The sequence below is a fragment of the Taeniopygia guttata genome, chromosome 2 (assembly GCF_048771995.1).
Source record: "Taeniopygia guttata chromosome 2, bTaeGut7.mat, whole genome shotgun sequence".
NCBI classification, from domain to species: Eukaryota; Metazoa; Chordata; class Aves; order Passeriformes; family Estrildidae; genus Taeniopygia; species Taeniopygia guttata.
Window position 1 is genome coordinate 72887312 of NC_133026.1, and position 16978 is coordinate 72904289.

General features: G+C 38.2%; 1 protein-coding gene across 2 annotated transcripts; it reads left to right on the forward strand.

Moving 5' to 3' along the window:
• Nucleotides 1-1128: 1128 nt before the first annotated feature.
• LRRC14B (leucine rich repeat containing 14B) lies at nucleotides 1129-16181 on the forward strand. Of its 2 annotated transcripts, XM_030265643.4 has the most exons (3): nucleotides 1129-1522; nucleotides 1700-2090; nucleotides 3594-16181. In XM_030265643.4, exons 1-3 carry the CDS (start codon nucleotides 1186-1188, stop codon nucleotides 4237-4239), a joined length of 1374 nt encoding a protein of 457 aa, XP_030121503.2. In that variant the 5' UTR covers nucleotides 1129-1185; the 3' UTR covers nucleotides 4240-16181. The 2 variants fall into 2 exon arrangements, with proteins under 2 accessions (XP_030121503.2, XP_002190776.3); XM_002190740.5 differs by having other exon boundaries at nucleotides 1129-2090.
• The last annotated feature ends 797 nt before the right edge of the window (nucleotides 16182-16978 follow it).

The following is a 16978-nucleotide window of genomic DNA, read 5'->3' on the forward strand; positions in this document are numbered from 1 at the left end:
CCTCAGAATGACACAATCTAATGAAGATGTCCCTTCCCTGTAATTTATAGAAAATTTAGGATTTTTCTTTTGCTTTCAATAAAATATTTAAATATTCCATAAGGAGTTTACTTGAAAAGGAAACTTTGAAGTGTGCTGTGATTTTTTCACAGCAAAACAGATGTGGAATTATCTGGAAAAGCAGGATCAGTGCAGCTTGAAGGAAGTCTCCATCCCACTGGCTGCCCTAGCAAAACACATGAGAGGTAAAGGAGGTGTCCATCATTGCTTCCCCTGGGAGTAAGTGCCATATTGAAAGAAGCATCATCTCTACTCTTGTGATAGTGGGTGACAGAGATTTTTCTCCTATCCTGGATAGATTTTGAATGTTTTCCCATTCAGTATCACAATGGAGCTATCATTTCTTAAATAATAGGAAAGAAAAGACCACCTGTTTCTCAAAGCAAGAGCACTAAGATGCTTGCCAGGGAAGTTATGAGAGAATTTTAACAGTGCTCTATTTTGTTCAGCTTGTCTTGTCATCAGCCTTCAGTCTCCTACCTCAAGCAAGTGTCCTGGTCACAAGGCTCTGAGCTCTTCCAGAGTCTTTTGTCTTTTCCACTGCAGCAGCTGTATCAACTGTCCCTTGCTTTACATGAAGGGCAAAAGGGAGAGGTATTGTTGTAGTTCAATGACTGTAGTGCCTCAGTCTTTCCTTATGGCTGTAGTTTTTAGGAGAAGCTCAACAGTAACTCTGGGAAATCATCCCCATTGAAGTCAGCATGTGAATTCCCAGCATAGCATTTTTCATGGAAAAAAAGTGGAATGCAGATCATGTTATTTGTTTAAGTGGAACTCTGAGTGCTTTTTTGTATGACATAAAAAAAATACAGTAATATCTGTATGTTCATGTGCTGCACTGATCTTACTGTTCATGCTGGGTAGCAGTCTATATTTACTTGAGTTATCTTAGATATAAATATGAGGGATTAAAAGCTCTCTGACTAAAGATCTCACAGATGATTACTGCAGACTCGCAGTGTAGCTCTAAAATGGAAAGCAGCATGTGACTCTTCAATCTGGCTTCCCAGGCTCCCGCGAGCAGCAAACAGCAGTTGCAGATAAAAATAGAAAGTCGTAAGCAATCAGGATCTTTAGTTAAATATAGAAGTCACTCTCCGTGACAGTAAGGAGTGCAGGACAAAAATGAAGTCTCTCCGATTCATTAGCGCCGAAGCATTAGTGTCAAATTCAGAGTTTGCCAGGAAGAGTCTCGGTGCTGTTGCTCATGATCTTTTTCCGCTTCTTTTTAAAGCCAGCTATTTACTGGAGCAAGGGGAAGTGATTCACGACTTGGTAGAAAACTGGCCACTTTTTGATTTTAACATGGGAAAACTATTGGGAGCTACTCTGGACTACGAGGAAGATCTGAGCTATAGAACATGCTCCGTGTGCTTGGAAAGCTGTCTGACAGGGCTGAGAGACTACGTGCTGAATCAGTCTTCTCCCTACATGAAAAAGTTGAAAGTGGTCGACCTGACAGGTATAAAAGATGTTGAAGTTCAGTTCTGTAAGTGCAAGAAGACAATGGGCAGGTGGGCCAGGACACAGCTGCTCTCTGAGCTTTGTTCAGCCCTCCCGGTTTACCTACAACAAGCACAGTGCAATCCACGTACCTTTGACGTCAGTATCAATGTACTAATTGACCTGTTTGTTACAGAGCGGAACTATGAGCTGGTTGTGCAGGCCCTATTGAAGAAATGCAGTTGTCCTCTGAAAATCTGCTGTGTGGCATTCAGATCTGACAACCTGACCTTGCAGAAATTCTTCTATATCATAAAGCTCGCTGATCCCTCCTTGTTGCGCAAACTGGAAATAGTTCATAATGTTCGCTTGGAAATGGAACACTTAGAAATGCTCTTCAACAGTATCCACTTCCCTCTGTTGATGTCCTTGACGTTGCCAGCACGAACATTTAATGTGCAGAGGTTCACAGCTACGGATGAACAGATGCTTACTAACATTGGAGAAAAGATGGGTGAGATGGCACAGCTCACTGAGCTGAATATGTCATTTTCTATACTCACTGGAAGAATACAGAAACTTCTCAGGTAATGTGGTCATCCTGCTTTCAGTCACACTATAAAAAAGAGCACTTTGTGACACCAGCAAGCTGAGATTAAGGGAAATGAGTAAAGTAAGCTAAGGGTGTGCGTGGGAAGGGGCAGTAGGAAGCCAGGAAAGATTATGTGTTGGGGAGAATTGGCAGCCAATGTATACCTAATACACTTTGAAAAACTGACAATTTTGATTAGTCTTCTAGGGTCCATCTGGTAAGAATATACTTTCAGCTACCACAGAAGAGACTGGTATACCCAGACATTTTTTATTTGAACTTATATGTTAATCAGCTTGCATTGGCCTTTGGTGCAAGTCTTGAATTGCATTCAAAGTATCTTTTAGAGTATCTAGTGAATTTTTGTCCTCTAAATAACAGTCAGTATATACACTTTTCCGCTGATACTGTATTTTAAGGAGGGCAGGGGAATAGTTGATTTTCATTTGAGATTTTGATTTCAGTTATTTGTTGTGTCTCTTGGTGTCAAGACAAGAGAGATTTGATGGTTTTTTTGTACTACAAATTAAGCTGATATGTGCATATTCGTTATGAGTTCCAGTGGGAAATTGACAATTTGCAAAAAGCTAGCAAACTACCAGTGAGCAGTACTCATATTGGAATGGGAAATAAGTTAATTGTAAGCTTTTCAGAGCATCTAAAAAAAATAGGCAGATAAAAGTTTCAACCAGACAAATGACCTTGGTCTAAAATTCTTCCCATACAAGAAGTCATTTTATTTAAAATTTGTGAGTAACACACTGCATATATTGATTGATACAATTGAAATTAATTGCAAGTTTCTAAGCTTGATCCACCTGAGCCCTGGGGCAGAAGTCTCACTAAGATGTAATAAGTATGAAAGCAATCTCTTTATTTTCATTTGTCAGAACTATTTTATATTTAACATGAATATCTGAGTATAATCTCAGTTACACTTCTTCCAACCTTCTTCATCAGAATGTCTCTTTGTAACTCCAGAGTACTACAATGTGTAAACGTCTTGGGCATTAAAAAATGTAGCAGAAAAATAAAACAGCTAGAAACAAAAGGAGATATCCTGTCAGAATGCTGATTTCATATTGGAATTAATCCTTCCTTAATGGAAATTATCTAAATCTCCGGAATAATTGCAGCTTTCTACAAGAAACAGTTACCAGTGCTCTCATGGTAGTAGTGATCTGCTGTTAAAGTCAGCAAGTGACAGACACTTTACAATATATAACTGGTTAAAAACCAGATACATAGAATGTTAATAAATTAATCCCCATTAAAATAGCACAGTGGAGTCATGCAAAGAAGGAGATAATTAATGGATCTAATTCCATGAGGAAAATATACTTGATATTTTTGGCAAATGCTTCTGTTTTCAAGAGAGGTTTCAAAAAAGTAATGTGGTAAATAGCAGCATTCATAATGTGGCTAGACATATGAAATTTTGTAAATGTAGCTTTTCAACATTTTGTATCATAAATTTTTTTTCTCTTTAATTCTGCAGCCCACTAAAAACTCCACTGAAGATGCTGGATGTTTCTAACTGCTCCTTGAACCATGCTGATATGGCCTTTTTAGCCAGTAGCTTCCATGCCAATCACTTGGAAGCCCTGGACCTGAGTGGCCACAATATAATTGAACTTTACCCATCAACATTCTTTAAGCTCCTCAGCCATTGTTCTTCAGTGCTCAGGAGTCTTACCCTGGAGGAGTGTAATATCCAAGACACTCATGTCAACATGTTGATTTTAGGTTTAAGCCCATGTCAGAAACTGCAGGAGTTTAAGTTTATTGGAAATCCACTATCATCCCAAGCACTTAAAGACCTTTTCACATTTCTCTGTGAATTGCCAATGCTGAAAAATGTGGAGTTCCCAGTTCCAAGGGATTGCTACCCTACTGGCATCACCTACCCCATTGATGATGCCAGTGTTTGCAGATTTGATCACCAAAAATATGAAAGGGTAGCAGAGGAGCTTAACCTCATTTTACTCCAAGCAAATAGAGAGGATGTGAAGGCTTCAACACCACTTTTTGGGAGTTATGATGCAGCTGTTCAGGAGACAAACAATGAACTGGGAGCTTACTTGATCAAGTCTTTCAAAGAGACTTTAGAGAAGTTCACTTCTTCATTTAACAAATTTAGTTAAATGTATAAAATTGTAAAGTAGTGAGATAATCTGCTAAATCAGAACTTAAATTAGTCTTTTCTGGATCTGCACCTTCAATCACCAGTTGTGAATTTTCTTTAATTTTTCAGCTGAATTTACTAGTATTTGAATAGCCTCTAATCACCTGAGTTACTGTAACTTATGCTATATCTAATGCGTACACTTTACACAAGCACTACTTGCTCACAAAAGATGAGAGGACACTTAATAGTGCATTGTTTTATATAAATGCACTTTTTCTCAGTAAATCAAATAGGTGTGTAAGCTTGGCTGATTTCTTATACAGGTTCCCTTAGATTTGTCAGCTGGTCTTGTAGTCTTGCAGAAAAAACAGAGAAGTCCTTTCCTAAGTCCAGCAGGATGTTCAAAAGATTGTGCACATATCCTCACATATGGCTCCCTAAACTGATTTTGACTTTTTTGCTCATGACCTGAATTTACCAATCTGTGTTTTATGTTGTATATTCCAAATAATGGAGGATTTATAACAGCCTCCATGTCCCTGTGCCTCTTTCTTCTGCAGAGGCAAGTGCAATAAACAGAATTTGTCTTCTATACTGCCCTTGGTGAGGAGTAAAATTCCATACTGAGGAGGTAGCAGATCAAATGGTTGGCTGACAGGAGGGAATCTCATCCCACTTACCCAGCAATACTAAGCAATCTGTGGGGACTCTGCTGATGTTCTTGCAATATGTATTTTAGGAACGTGGGCCAGTGTGTATTTTAGAAAGTGCTGCACAGCCATGTCAGCTGGTCAGAGCCTCAAGATACTCCCTTCCTGGAATCGGCTCCTTGGCTGGTAGAATGCACCCTGCTCCTTTCAGCTGTTTTAAAGAAAGTCGAGGACTGTGGTAGTACTGAAAAAAAGATTCATTTGAAAAGACATGCAAAAAAAAAAAAATCCAATGCCAATTAAAAAAATGTGGAAAAGGGGCATGGCTGGTTGCTGACTAACTAGAAGTTCTTCTGTGTAAAACACTGCTGGCGTTCTGTCAGGACTGTGTGTTCTCTACAGACTTGCCACCAGTATCAGGAAAAATCACATTTATTTGTCTAGCTTTAGTGCAAGGAAAGTATTAGAATGACAGAGTAAACAGTGTCCCAGAGTCCACACACACAGCATTGGAGCATAGGTAAAGGGGCCAACTGGATGTCAGGACAGTAAGGCCACAGGACACATCTGGGGAGAGTACTGTAATTGGGGCCTGAGTGGTAAACAAGTGCTACTCAGCTTCTCACCTGTAAAACTGGAGACTTGGTTAGCTTCTAGGTAATTAATAAATAAATATAATAATATTTTTAAAATATATAATAAATATACTTTAACTGTTAATGAAAACTTGATCAAACAGGACTGAAAATGAATACTTGTAGCAGGAGCTGAAGGTGTCATTGTAGTATTGAGGATCATCATTATGATAACCAGGACAGTTTATTTGGAATAATACTGGGCCTCATCATCTGAGGGTGAGGAAAAACTTTCTTCATTTAGGCAGTGCTGATTTGTCAAGCTTTCTGTTTATCTATTGCTATTCTAGGAATATGCAAGAAAGTCTTAAACTAATTTATTTTTAAAAACACCAAAACAAAACAAAAATTAATGGACTGAGTACTAACCAGAACTTACATGTTCCACAGCATGCATTTAAATTTTTTTTTGATGTCAGCTTACATGATGGTAAAATTGAAAGTGAATAGTCATTACCTGTTTATGTTTACAGAGCACTTGAAAAATACAAAGGTAATCCAAGTTGCTAAGCTAGGGAGTTGAGAATACTAAATTACAGAATTGGGTCCCATTCTTTCCCAAAGCTGTCTCATCTTTGTGGCTTCATCTTCTCTCAAACTTCCATAACTTTGAGAGGTGTAAATGCTAGCTGAGATGATTAGTCTTACGAGATCAATAGAAAGTAGATGGATCTGTAATTTGCTAGATGTCCCCCACTGTTCTGTCACTACATGCATTTGGAAAAAGTTCCTTTCTAGATTCCTTGTAGACCCCCTTTAGATACTTGAAGAGTGCTGTAGATTCTCCTCAGTGCCTTCTCTTCTCCAGGCTGAATGAACCCAACTCTCTAAGCCTACCTACGCAGGAGAGGTGTTCCAGACCTCTTATCACTCTCATGGCCGCCTCTGGATTTGTTCCAATGGGTTCAAATCTTTCATGTCTTGGGATTCCCAGACCATGATAGTTCAGTTTAGGCAACCCACTTCAGTCTGTCCCTTTCTTCTTTTCTTATGGTGATGTTTTTCATGTGGAGTACTCCAGTATCCAAAGAGGTTTATGGAAATCACAGTTTATGCAAACTTAATAATCTGCATTGTAAATTCTACTGCTGGAACTGAGCAGTTAGATTTCACAATTTTGAGCATCATCTAACTGAAGCCTTTTGGTTGAATGCCTGCCTACCTCTGTTAGTTTAATGCGACTGCACCACAGAATGCTAATGCTGAAAAGAAAAAGTATGTTAAAAACAACAAACAAGTCAGCATGAATTCATAAAGTGAAATGACATTTCAACCCAATCCATAATTTAATAAATGTAATAGTTTTAATTACCACACAGTATATAAATAGAATTTAAATAAAAAAAATGTATTAAAAGTGTTATGCTAGAAATGATAAATGATAAATCATAGGGGAACCTATAAACCAATTGCCAAACTCAGAGAGAAATGTCAATGAATTAAGAAATTCTTGTGATGGCTTAAACTCATAAATACAAACCAGTATACTTCCTTAAAGAAAAAAATAAAAGGGTATTTTTCCTGTGGTGATACATATTGGCTGACTCCTTACAACCCTACTATTTATTATGTGTAATAGTCCCATTATCTTCAAATTTTTCAGAGCACTACTTGCATACCAATAAAGTAGTCTGCTTCTTCCATTACAAAGTTCTACTGGATCTTGATTAGTAATTACTACATTGTAGTGATTATTCTGTGATTTTTTTTTTTTTCTACTGATACTCTTTTTTCAGCCTTCTGATTTCAGAATTCCAAGATCAAGGTATGAAATACCTTGAGGTACATGCTCATGTGACAAGACGATTTTTATATTTTCTTTTGGCATCCCCTACTGGTGTACAGCTGTGAAGACTCCTCCATGACACTGAAGATCTCAAAACAGCTCCTATGCTTCTTTGGCTAAGTCCTTTTGAATGTTAATAACAATTAAAGAAATGGCAGGTCAATGACAAAATATTTCTATTCTCTTCAAGCAACATAATTTCATTGCTTCAGTGAATATACCGTCTACTTAAGCAGTACATTTAATTACACTACTTTGCTTTTTTCATGTCGTTTATTTTGATTTTGGTTTAAGTTTTGCAGTTTTTAAAATTGTAATAATGGAGAAAGAAATGTCAAATTTGTCATTCAAATTAACGTCGATAAATATCCTTTGTGATAATGCAGTGAGGCAATGCATAATTTTCCATCACTTCGTAAATTATGTGAAGATGATGAAAAATCTGCATAAAAATTCCAACTCAATTCCTTGAGGACTGGGCAGAATTTTTTCCCATTATTATTATTACTTCTAAAAACTTACTTCTTACTTCTTCCAAAAAGAATGGAAAAGCATTAGTGACATTAACATCTTTCTATTTATTGTAGCTGCAGCATTTCCTGATGTAGAAACCTTCAATCTCACTTTAGGCACCTGGCATATCTGGGAACACGATCAAACCACGTTCCCTAGAAGAATCAAAGGAGACAAACTAGCATTTCAGATTAACAAAAGAGGAATTCTCTGTTGGCTATAGAAGGATTGGGCAGTTGCACTTTTAGATCAAATTTTTTTAGGACACCAAGCATACACTGTTTTCTCACCATTATTAAACATGCTCATATGAACTTTGTCAAGAAAGGGCCTCAGAAATGGAAAACCCCTGTCTGGTCTACAGACCAGACACACAGGGTGTACACATGAATGGGAGCTGAAGGATCTTTCTGTGGATACTTCCTAAGAACAGAAAATAAATAATTTTTAATAGAAATCAAATTTACTACTGAAAGCTGATGTTGATCAATGACACCGTCCAAATGACAAATGATTTCTAATTGCAGATTTTGCTCATTCTTTGAATGCTCATTAATCTCTAGTGAGTATAAGATGGGAGTATGCATTGCTAAATATTAATACTTCCCATTAATCTTAAATTGCAGTTATGACTTTCAGTTAGATGGAATAATGTTATCATCTGTGTCCTATCAGATTATCTACTGGACAGAACTAGTCTTTTCCTTTTTTGATAGACTGCTTTGACTCTTCACCCACACATATCTTTATATTTTCTTTTTTTTTAATCAAAACATGTGATTTCTTCAAAGATAAAGTTCACTGATATTTAAATAAACATAAAAATCCCTATTATCTAACCTTCCCCCCAATTATTTGGTGTTTTTTTAACTATAGGTTGTTAGTATTCTTCTAGAGTTAATGACTAGAATATGCCTTTTTTGTAGATGGGATTTATGAAGCATAAACAGCTCAGTGACTTGCTAAATAGGTAATACCTGCCTGGAGAAAAGAGTACAGGAGTCTTTGTTCCCAAGTGCACATTTTCATTTTATGCAATCTGTTTTCTTCCAGGTATAGGCTATAAAGTAAGAGAATTTAATTTCATATATAACGAACATATTTGCCATGCACCTTAACTTTCAAAACAAAAGTCTTGAAAATGTCCCTTATATTGAAGTCAAGGATAATGCTGACACCAGTGACATTAATAAACATCCACAAAAGACTGAGGCTATTTCTGTGTGTATAAGTAGCATAGGGACAGGAAGAAGGTTTGCCATTATTCATGCTGAATTGCCAGCACCATCTATAACATTGCTTTCTGTATGCCAGCTCTTCCCCAGGAAGCATCTAGGCTTGGACAGCACATGCCCCCAGGCAGTTTAGAAGAACAAACCCTGTATGGTGATGAGAGAGTTTAAGCAAGAGTACACAGTAAGGCTTTGCCACCTAAGCCTGAGATCAAAGAAGTGTCCATTGAAGAAAATAACATGTAACTGCATCAAAATTTGTTGCAGTGCTTTGCAACTGGGTTCATCGTGTCCAAGGAGGGTTCAGTTTAAGACAATAAGAATAGTTTTTAGACTGCTAATAAGATAAGAAAGATATTCTGGAAATTTACTGAAGCTCATTTGCTTTACAAGAGGAATGTGAGAAGTGGAATGTAGGCAACAAGATGGTGAGAAACCCGTTCCAAACCTACCAACTGAATACCTTGCCATGACTTGATTGGATCAATGGAGAAAATTCTGAAGTGTTATTAGTAAAAACATGCCTTGGTCAAACAGAGGTCAGCTGAAGAAAGAGCTGTATTGGTCGCTCATTTCTTGAATTACTGGAGGTTGAGATTGGAAACATAGTCACTACAAATACAGTGAAGTAAATAGCTATTGATTCCTCAGACCCATCCAAATGTCCAAGAGAGGCTTTGTTTGTAAGAGGTATGTAATAAAAAAACACTGAATTAAATTAGAGACACATATTTTTGAATGGGCAGGTCCTAAATTTACCCTCTGGAAAGGCAGCACATCAATCAGAATAGAAATTCTATCAGCAATAAATGAAATTGCAAGCAGGTTTTAGTTAAAATTAATTGTGCAACTAGGTCATGTCTATTTTTTCAAGATCATATTGCAGTGCTTCTGCTAAGTAGAAATACTATTGGAAAAGCTGCAAGTGCACTTTCATTGCACTTAGTTGAACTGCAGCAGTTTTCACAGGAAGCACTTAAAGAACCAGCAGAGTATCCAAGTTCCTAGCAAGCCTTCTGGATTAGTACTTGCAAGTTTCTCAAATGGAAGAATCATAGTATCACTTCAAGTCATTTGGTGTGAAAATACATGTTGAGCATATATGGTGCCCTGTCCATCATTTCTAGCTTGTAAAAGAAGAAAATAGCCATTCTTCTAAATCTGGAACTACAGCATATGCAACATCTATGCAAAGCATGCACTAGAAATTCAGCTAGAAAAGGCAATTTCTTAAAAGGCTGATAACTGAAGAGAAGAGAGCAGAGGTTGGGCTGCTGCATGTCCCTACAATTCCTTGTCCTCATCTGGCAGAAATTGATTGAGCTGGAAGCTCATTTGAACCTTCATTTAAGTAGTGACTAAGAGCACACATCTTGAAATGACCGTCCCCAGATCTTTCTATTTCTTCTAAATATTTCTTTTAGAATATGGAGAACTTATGGTACAGACTGCAGAGGCACTAAGTAGTGACTAAAGGAACTTGCCTATCAATTGCGTCAAGGGAAGTAGCTTTCTCACTATCCTTCTTCCCTTCTCCTTTGGAAAATCAAAAACGTTTTCATCAGAAACAGTCAAGTCACAACATCCAATAGATCCTATGCATGATCTAGAATAAATATTGTTCTCCAGAATGTCCTTATTTTATCCTTTGAAAACTTGACTTTCAGGGGGAAAATGTGGTTCTTTAATCTTGGGTATTTAGACTCAGTGCAAATCCACTTTTCAAAAGTAAATGGTTAGGAATTGATTGTGAGGATTGCTTCTTCAGCAATATGTTTTAAAAGTGATTGCCCAAACATACCAGTGAAATTTGGAGTGTAGGAAAAGTCTATTAAACAAACTAAACAAATGAAAAGAAACGGACCTGATTTGTACAATCATGCAGACATTTATATATACACATCAATAAAAATGAGTCTTTTACTCCTGTAAGGAAACCATCTTAAGTTGCTTAAAACCATAGAAATAATGACAATTAATATTTTCAATTATAACTCATAGAAGAAAATGCTACTACTTACTTAGAAGAAAAAATCATATTAGAAACAATATCCAGGTCAAAATATTTTCAGAAAAAATATGGTTTCAAATGGACTTGGATACTTCCTACTCCTTAAACTGCCAACAGCTAACTTTACACTGTGGAAGAGAAGTGAAAAAGTGGCAACAAAAGAAAGTGTTTCTTTGGTAGTTTGTTTGTGAGTTTGAGCTTTTAGGTATTGTTTTTTGGGGTTTGTAGTTTTGGGGTTTTTTTTCCTTGGTTTGCTATTGCTTCTAACACAAGATCTATTTCTTACTTATAATGTTAATTCACCCTATCAGGAGATAGTTAGGTTTTGATTTGGGAAGTACATAAAATGTACAACAGTTCTTATAGCGGTTCATGCCTAGAATGCAACAGGAAACAACTCTTTAGGCAGAATCAAGTAATTGTACACCTTTGGCTCTAGATACTTGGGACTAACTATTTATTTCCAAAAGAATTCCTTACACTGCTTTGTGAATGTGGCCTTTTTTTTTTTTTTTTCCTAAATATTTTGACTTTTCTGACAAAGACAGGAAATCTGCAACAATCAATATCAGAGCAACAATTTAATTCACCAGGAAAAAGAACTAGATGGTAGATGAGGAGATTTTTTTTTTTTTTTTTTCAAGTCTAGATTCAAATAGTGTGGTAACTGCCCTTCAAGCAAGATGGCAGAAATAAACATAGCAGAATGTTGCTCTTAAAAGTCTGGTGAGAAGCTCTGTTTGATAAATCGTGAGTTTGTTCTGGGATTTTGGAAAGAATATAAAATTGTCTTTGATTGACAGTGGGAAAAATAGTGGAGAATATAATGGGAATACTCTTTGATTTAGTGTGTTTGTCTTCTACAAACAACACCATAAATTCTTTATAATATAAAATGACAGAGTAGCCAATTGAACCATGTCTGAAAAATTTCCCCACTCTTCCAAAAAAAAAAGCTTATGCAAATATTAGCAAAAAAAAATTGATCCAAGAAGTATTAAATGATAGATGATAGATGCTATTAAAAATGCAAAAATTGCTGATGGGAAGCTAATAGGTGGCTAAAGATGTTTTCACAGGGTACATGTCTCTAAAGAAATACTCTAACTAAAAGCCATGAATTCTTGATATCATTATTTCATCCTCTTTCATATTTTAAATGTGAATGAAAAGCATCATTAAGGACTCTAGATGTAGATCTCAGATTCGTCTTACATATCGAGCAAATATTTTTTCACTGGTTTGCTTGAATTTCTGCTGACTGCATTGCACATTTATTTGCTAGCTTTTTTAATTCTTTCTGCTCTCAATATTGGGCAATTCGTGCCATCGACAAAGAGTAAAAGAGTATGATTTCTCTCACCTAAGCAAATATATTCCATCTTTAGGATCCCTTTCTATTAAATGGACAGAAAAGGAATTGATTTATTCCACCTAACATTGATTCCTTTAAAAAAAGGTCACCTGGAGAAAATTTTTTCTGCTGGCATTCAACTCAAGGATTGGAATAATTGAGAAGACTGGTAGGCACTGGAGCATGGAGAACCCTTCAGCCTCTGTGGATATATCCTACATAATAAAAGGACCAACTCCCTCAACTTCATTGACTCTATTGAGCACGATTCTGATTATAATCCGTTTCACACCTAGATATCCCTTGTAAAGACGCATGGTAAGATGAATCTCACCTCCTGTTCTGTGCAGGCATTTATATTTCTATTAACCATTTAGAAGAGCTAGATGAATTGCAGATGTCTAAAGTGAGGTGAGAAAAAGCCCACTCTCAAGGCCTAGAAACCCCTTCATAGAAGCTGCAAAACACACAATGCTGCAGTTCTGTAAAAATTGCCAAAGCAATGACTATGGCATTAACTGTGTGCAAACTACCTGCACAGAGATATTTTTCAAAATATTCATGAGACATTCTTCACACAGAAAGATTTGAAGACACATCTTTTATCTCTTCAGTGAAAAAAAACCCAAAATAGATTCGTTTTCTCAATTTAGCATTTTTGCTGTCACAATTATTTAACTTGACATGACTTAATTAAAAAGCATCCAATTCAGAGTAAGATTAATAAAGCCAGATAAGAAAATCAGAAATTGCTAACTCAGACTGTACGCAGAAATACAGGGAAAGATCTAAAAGAGTAAGAAAACAAAAAGAAAGAGTGACAATGAAAGACTTCCTGCGAGGAATATTATTATTTAATCAGTGACAGAATCATAAGAGACAGCATATTTGGGGCAAGATTGGGATAAGTGCACTGTGAGGACACAGTTTCTCATTGCGAGGTGTGGTGGAAAAGCTTTTCGCTAAGATGTAGACAACAAGAGATGCAGAATACGGGGCTCCGGAGCTGTCCGAAGGAAAGTGCCGGTTCCGGGCATCTTACAGCGAAACCGCACTCTGGAGCGTACTGCTGCCACTCCTGTGATCTCCGCACCATGTAGCCGTTTCTTCGCCTCCGGGAGCTGGAGAGCGCGGTAGCTTCTAAGAGGCGAAGAATGAAGCCACAGGGAACCGGGCTTGTGGTCGCAGCCTTCGGACTGCTGGACAACGATGGCTGCCGCTCCCTGCCCCTTCAATTCACTACTAGCATGCTTATGGAAGGTGTTCCAGTACAACTTTCCTGGGTTTTGACTTCGTCCTGATGCAGCCCTCCTGGGAAATTCTTGCTCGTCCCCTAAGGTTCCAAGATGCAGAGAACTTGATGTCAGCTGCAGAAAAGGAGGGCAGCGGTGAGTTTTTCAAGAAGCAAGAACATGGACAGCTGCCTGTTTGGGAATGAGCACCTGCTGGATTTTTGCAATTGCCTTCACTGTGCACAAAAGCTCGGTGCTCTGCTGCTTTATTCTTCGTCTTCTGTGAATTGCACACTACTGAATCTGAATGAGGTTATTCCGCTTTGCCGCTTTTCAGCATCTATGCTCCACCTGTGCACTCTAATATCTCTTGGGGGTTTTTGCCTTCACAAGGCTGGAATGTGCCTGCCGGTACTACCAGCTTGGCAGGAGCTGCCAAGAGTTGCCAAGCCATGTCTCCATGATATTGAAGAAATTGTGGCAGTCAGGTGAAGACCCTGGTGACTGGAAAAAGAGATACATAGTACCTATCTCAAAAAAGGTTAGAAAGGAGGATCCTGGGAACTCCCGATTTGTCAATTTGACCTCTGTGCTTGGGAAGATCACAGAACAGATCTTCCTAGAAGCCATGCTAAGGCACATAAAAGGGAGGTGAGTTGACACAACCAGCACAGTTTTGTTGCAGCCAGAATTGCTGCTAGTAAAGTCCAGGGTAAGGAATCAAAAAGGGCCCTTGCAGGGTATCCACAGATGTTTTATTCAGCATCAGTAAGATGTTTGGGATCTAATGCACACACATGTGGAGGGTCCCAGTTACTCTCTCCAAAGGGGCCCGGGGTGACCCTAGTCTCAGGGCTGTACAAAGATATTAGCCAATCAGGGAATAGGGAGGGAGTGGCTCAGGGACATAGGAACAGACATAGGAACAGGGGAAGAGCCAATGGAGTCTTAATAGCTTTTTGAGGGAAGATTCTTGTGTCTCCCCAAGCCAAGGGATGCCCTCCAGGGTCTCCACACAGTTTCACCAAAATAAAGTCCTGCCTGATCTATAAACCTCAGTGACTTTCTATGATGGAATGATTACATCAGTGGGCAAGTGAAGGGATCTAATCTGGATTTAGGAAAAATCTATCTGGATTTATTTAAGGCCTGTGATATGGTTCACCATAAAATCCTCTTTCTAAATTGGAGAGAGATGGATCTGAGGGGGTGATTGCTCACTGGAGGAGGAATTGGTTTGACAGTCACATCCACAGAGTAATCAACAGCTTGGGGACCCAATATGGGAGATGAGGGAGATGTCCATACTTGGGCCAGTGCTACTTAATGTCTTTATCAGAGTAATAGACAAAGGGATTGAGTGCACCCTCAGTAAATTTGCAGGTGAAACCAGATCAACTGGTTGGCTCATATAAAGTACCAGAGGTACCTGGACGAGTTTGAGAAATGGACCCATGGGAATCCCATTAGGTTCAACAAGCTCAAAGGCCAGGTTCTGAACCTGGCTCGGGGCAACTACCAGTACCATACCAGCTGGAGGATGAAGAAATTGAGAGCAGCCTTTCAGAAAAGGACTTGGGAAAGTTCTGGTGGATAAGAACCTAAACGTGAGACATCAGAATGTGCTCAACAGCCCAGAAAACTGTGTCCTGATATGACTCAAAAGACCAAGGCCAAAAGGGAGATGAATCCATTCCCTTACTCCACTCTGATGAGACCCCACCTGAAATATTGTGTCCAGTTCTAGGGTTCTCAAACACAAGAAATAATGGATCTATTGGAGCAGGCCCAGAGGAGCAGCCCAACAATGATCAGAGGGATGGAACACCTCTCCTTTGAGGAAAGGCTAAAATAGTTGGAGCTGTTCAACCTGGAGAAAAGAAGCAAAAGGTCACTTCACTGTGACCTTACAGTACTTAAAGGGTGCTTATAAGAAAGACAGGGGCACACTTTTCAGTAGGGCCTCTTGTTATAGGACAAGGGATAATAGTTTTAAACTGAAAGGGGTCAATTTAGATTAGCTGGAAGGAAGAAAATTTTTATACTATCCAAATGGTGAAATACTGAAACACCGAAATGCCTAGAGAGACAATAGATGCCTCATCCCTAGAAACATTTAAGGTCAGGTTGGACTGGATTCTGAGCAACCTGATTTAGCTGAAGATGCTCCCGGGGCTGGACTAGATGACCTTTAAAAAGTCTCTTCCAACTCACACTATTTTATGATTCTATGTTTTAAGGCGATGCCAACGGGAGTAACAGCTATGAGCCTTACTTCACTGTCTTGTCTGAGTCATAGCAAGAAACCTACCTCCAGTCACTTGACAGAGAGAGACCTGCAGGACTCCTGCTTTACCACCGCTCACATTTTGACAGTCTTGGAGCATCAAAGCTTGTCAATGTCTACTTAAAGCAGTATGTGGGGTCTGAAAATTGGAGAGGGAGGCCATGTTGTGCAGGGCAGCTGTGACTATGCAAAGAACAGGTGTTTAAGGCTAATTGATGGGTAGAATAAAGCCCATATTCTCTCCTTGCTGGGTCTCAATATTTGTTTATTGCCTGTTTTATTTTGATTAAAAAAAAAAAAACCCAACACACATACACAAATAAGAGAGATGAGTTTCACTTTCCCTAACTTGTTAAAATAATAATAAATCACTGCACAAAGCAGAACATGTGAAATACACTTTCTTGTATTTTAAACTCATCTATAAAAGATCTAGGTCTCATTTATCATTAAAACATTGTTTGCCTCTCTTCCTTTTAATTATGTCTCCCTTCTAGGTTCATCTCATGTTTTGTGAGAGCTATGTGACCATTTGTTGTAGATTGAGATTTACAAGTCAGAAAGGGAATAAGAAGAAAAAAGATTATTCAAAGATTATTCATGCATTTTCTCCTTACCTTTGTGTGTACCCACATGAGATCCAAGAACATTTTTAGGCACTTCAAAGAGAAATGCATGTGTCTCTCTTTTTTCTTTTTTTTTTTTTTTAATATCGCTTTTCTTTTTGTACTTCATAGGATAAATGTATTACTGATGATAAGGCAAGGCATTGACTTGTGGGTGTTCTAACAGAACTGTGCCTCTGATCAGCAGGGAACAAATCCACTTCTAAATTGGAAACAACAGTTTGAGCTGAAGCTCCATGGATAAACAAAGGCCAGAAGGTCCTAGTTGGAGGACTGACCAATGCCTGTCCTTGACCGCACTTCTCTGTCTGATGTGTATCAACTGTGCCATAACGAACCCTGAGCACTTGTTTTGCAGCTGTGCAAGATTTCCAGTTCTGGTTTTGGCATCATCAGATCAACTGCAGTTCTTGACATGGATAGACTATG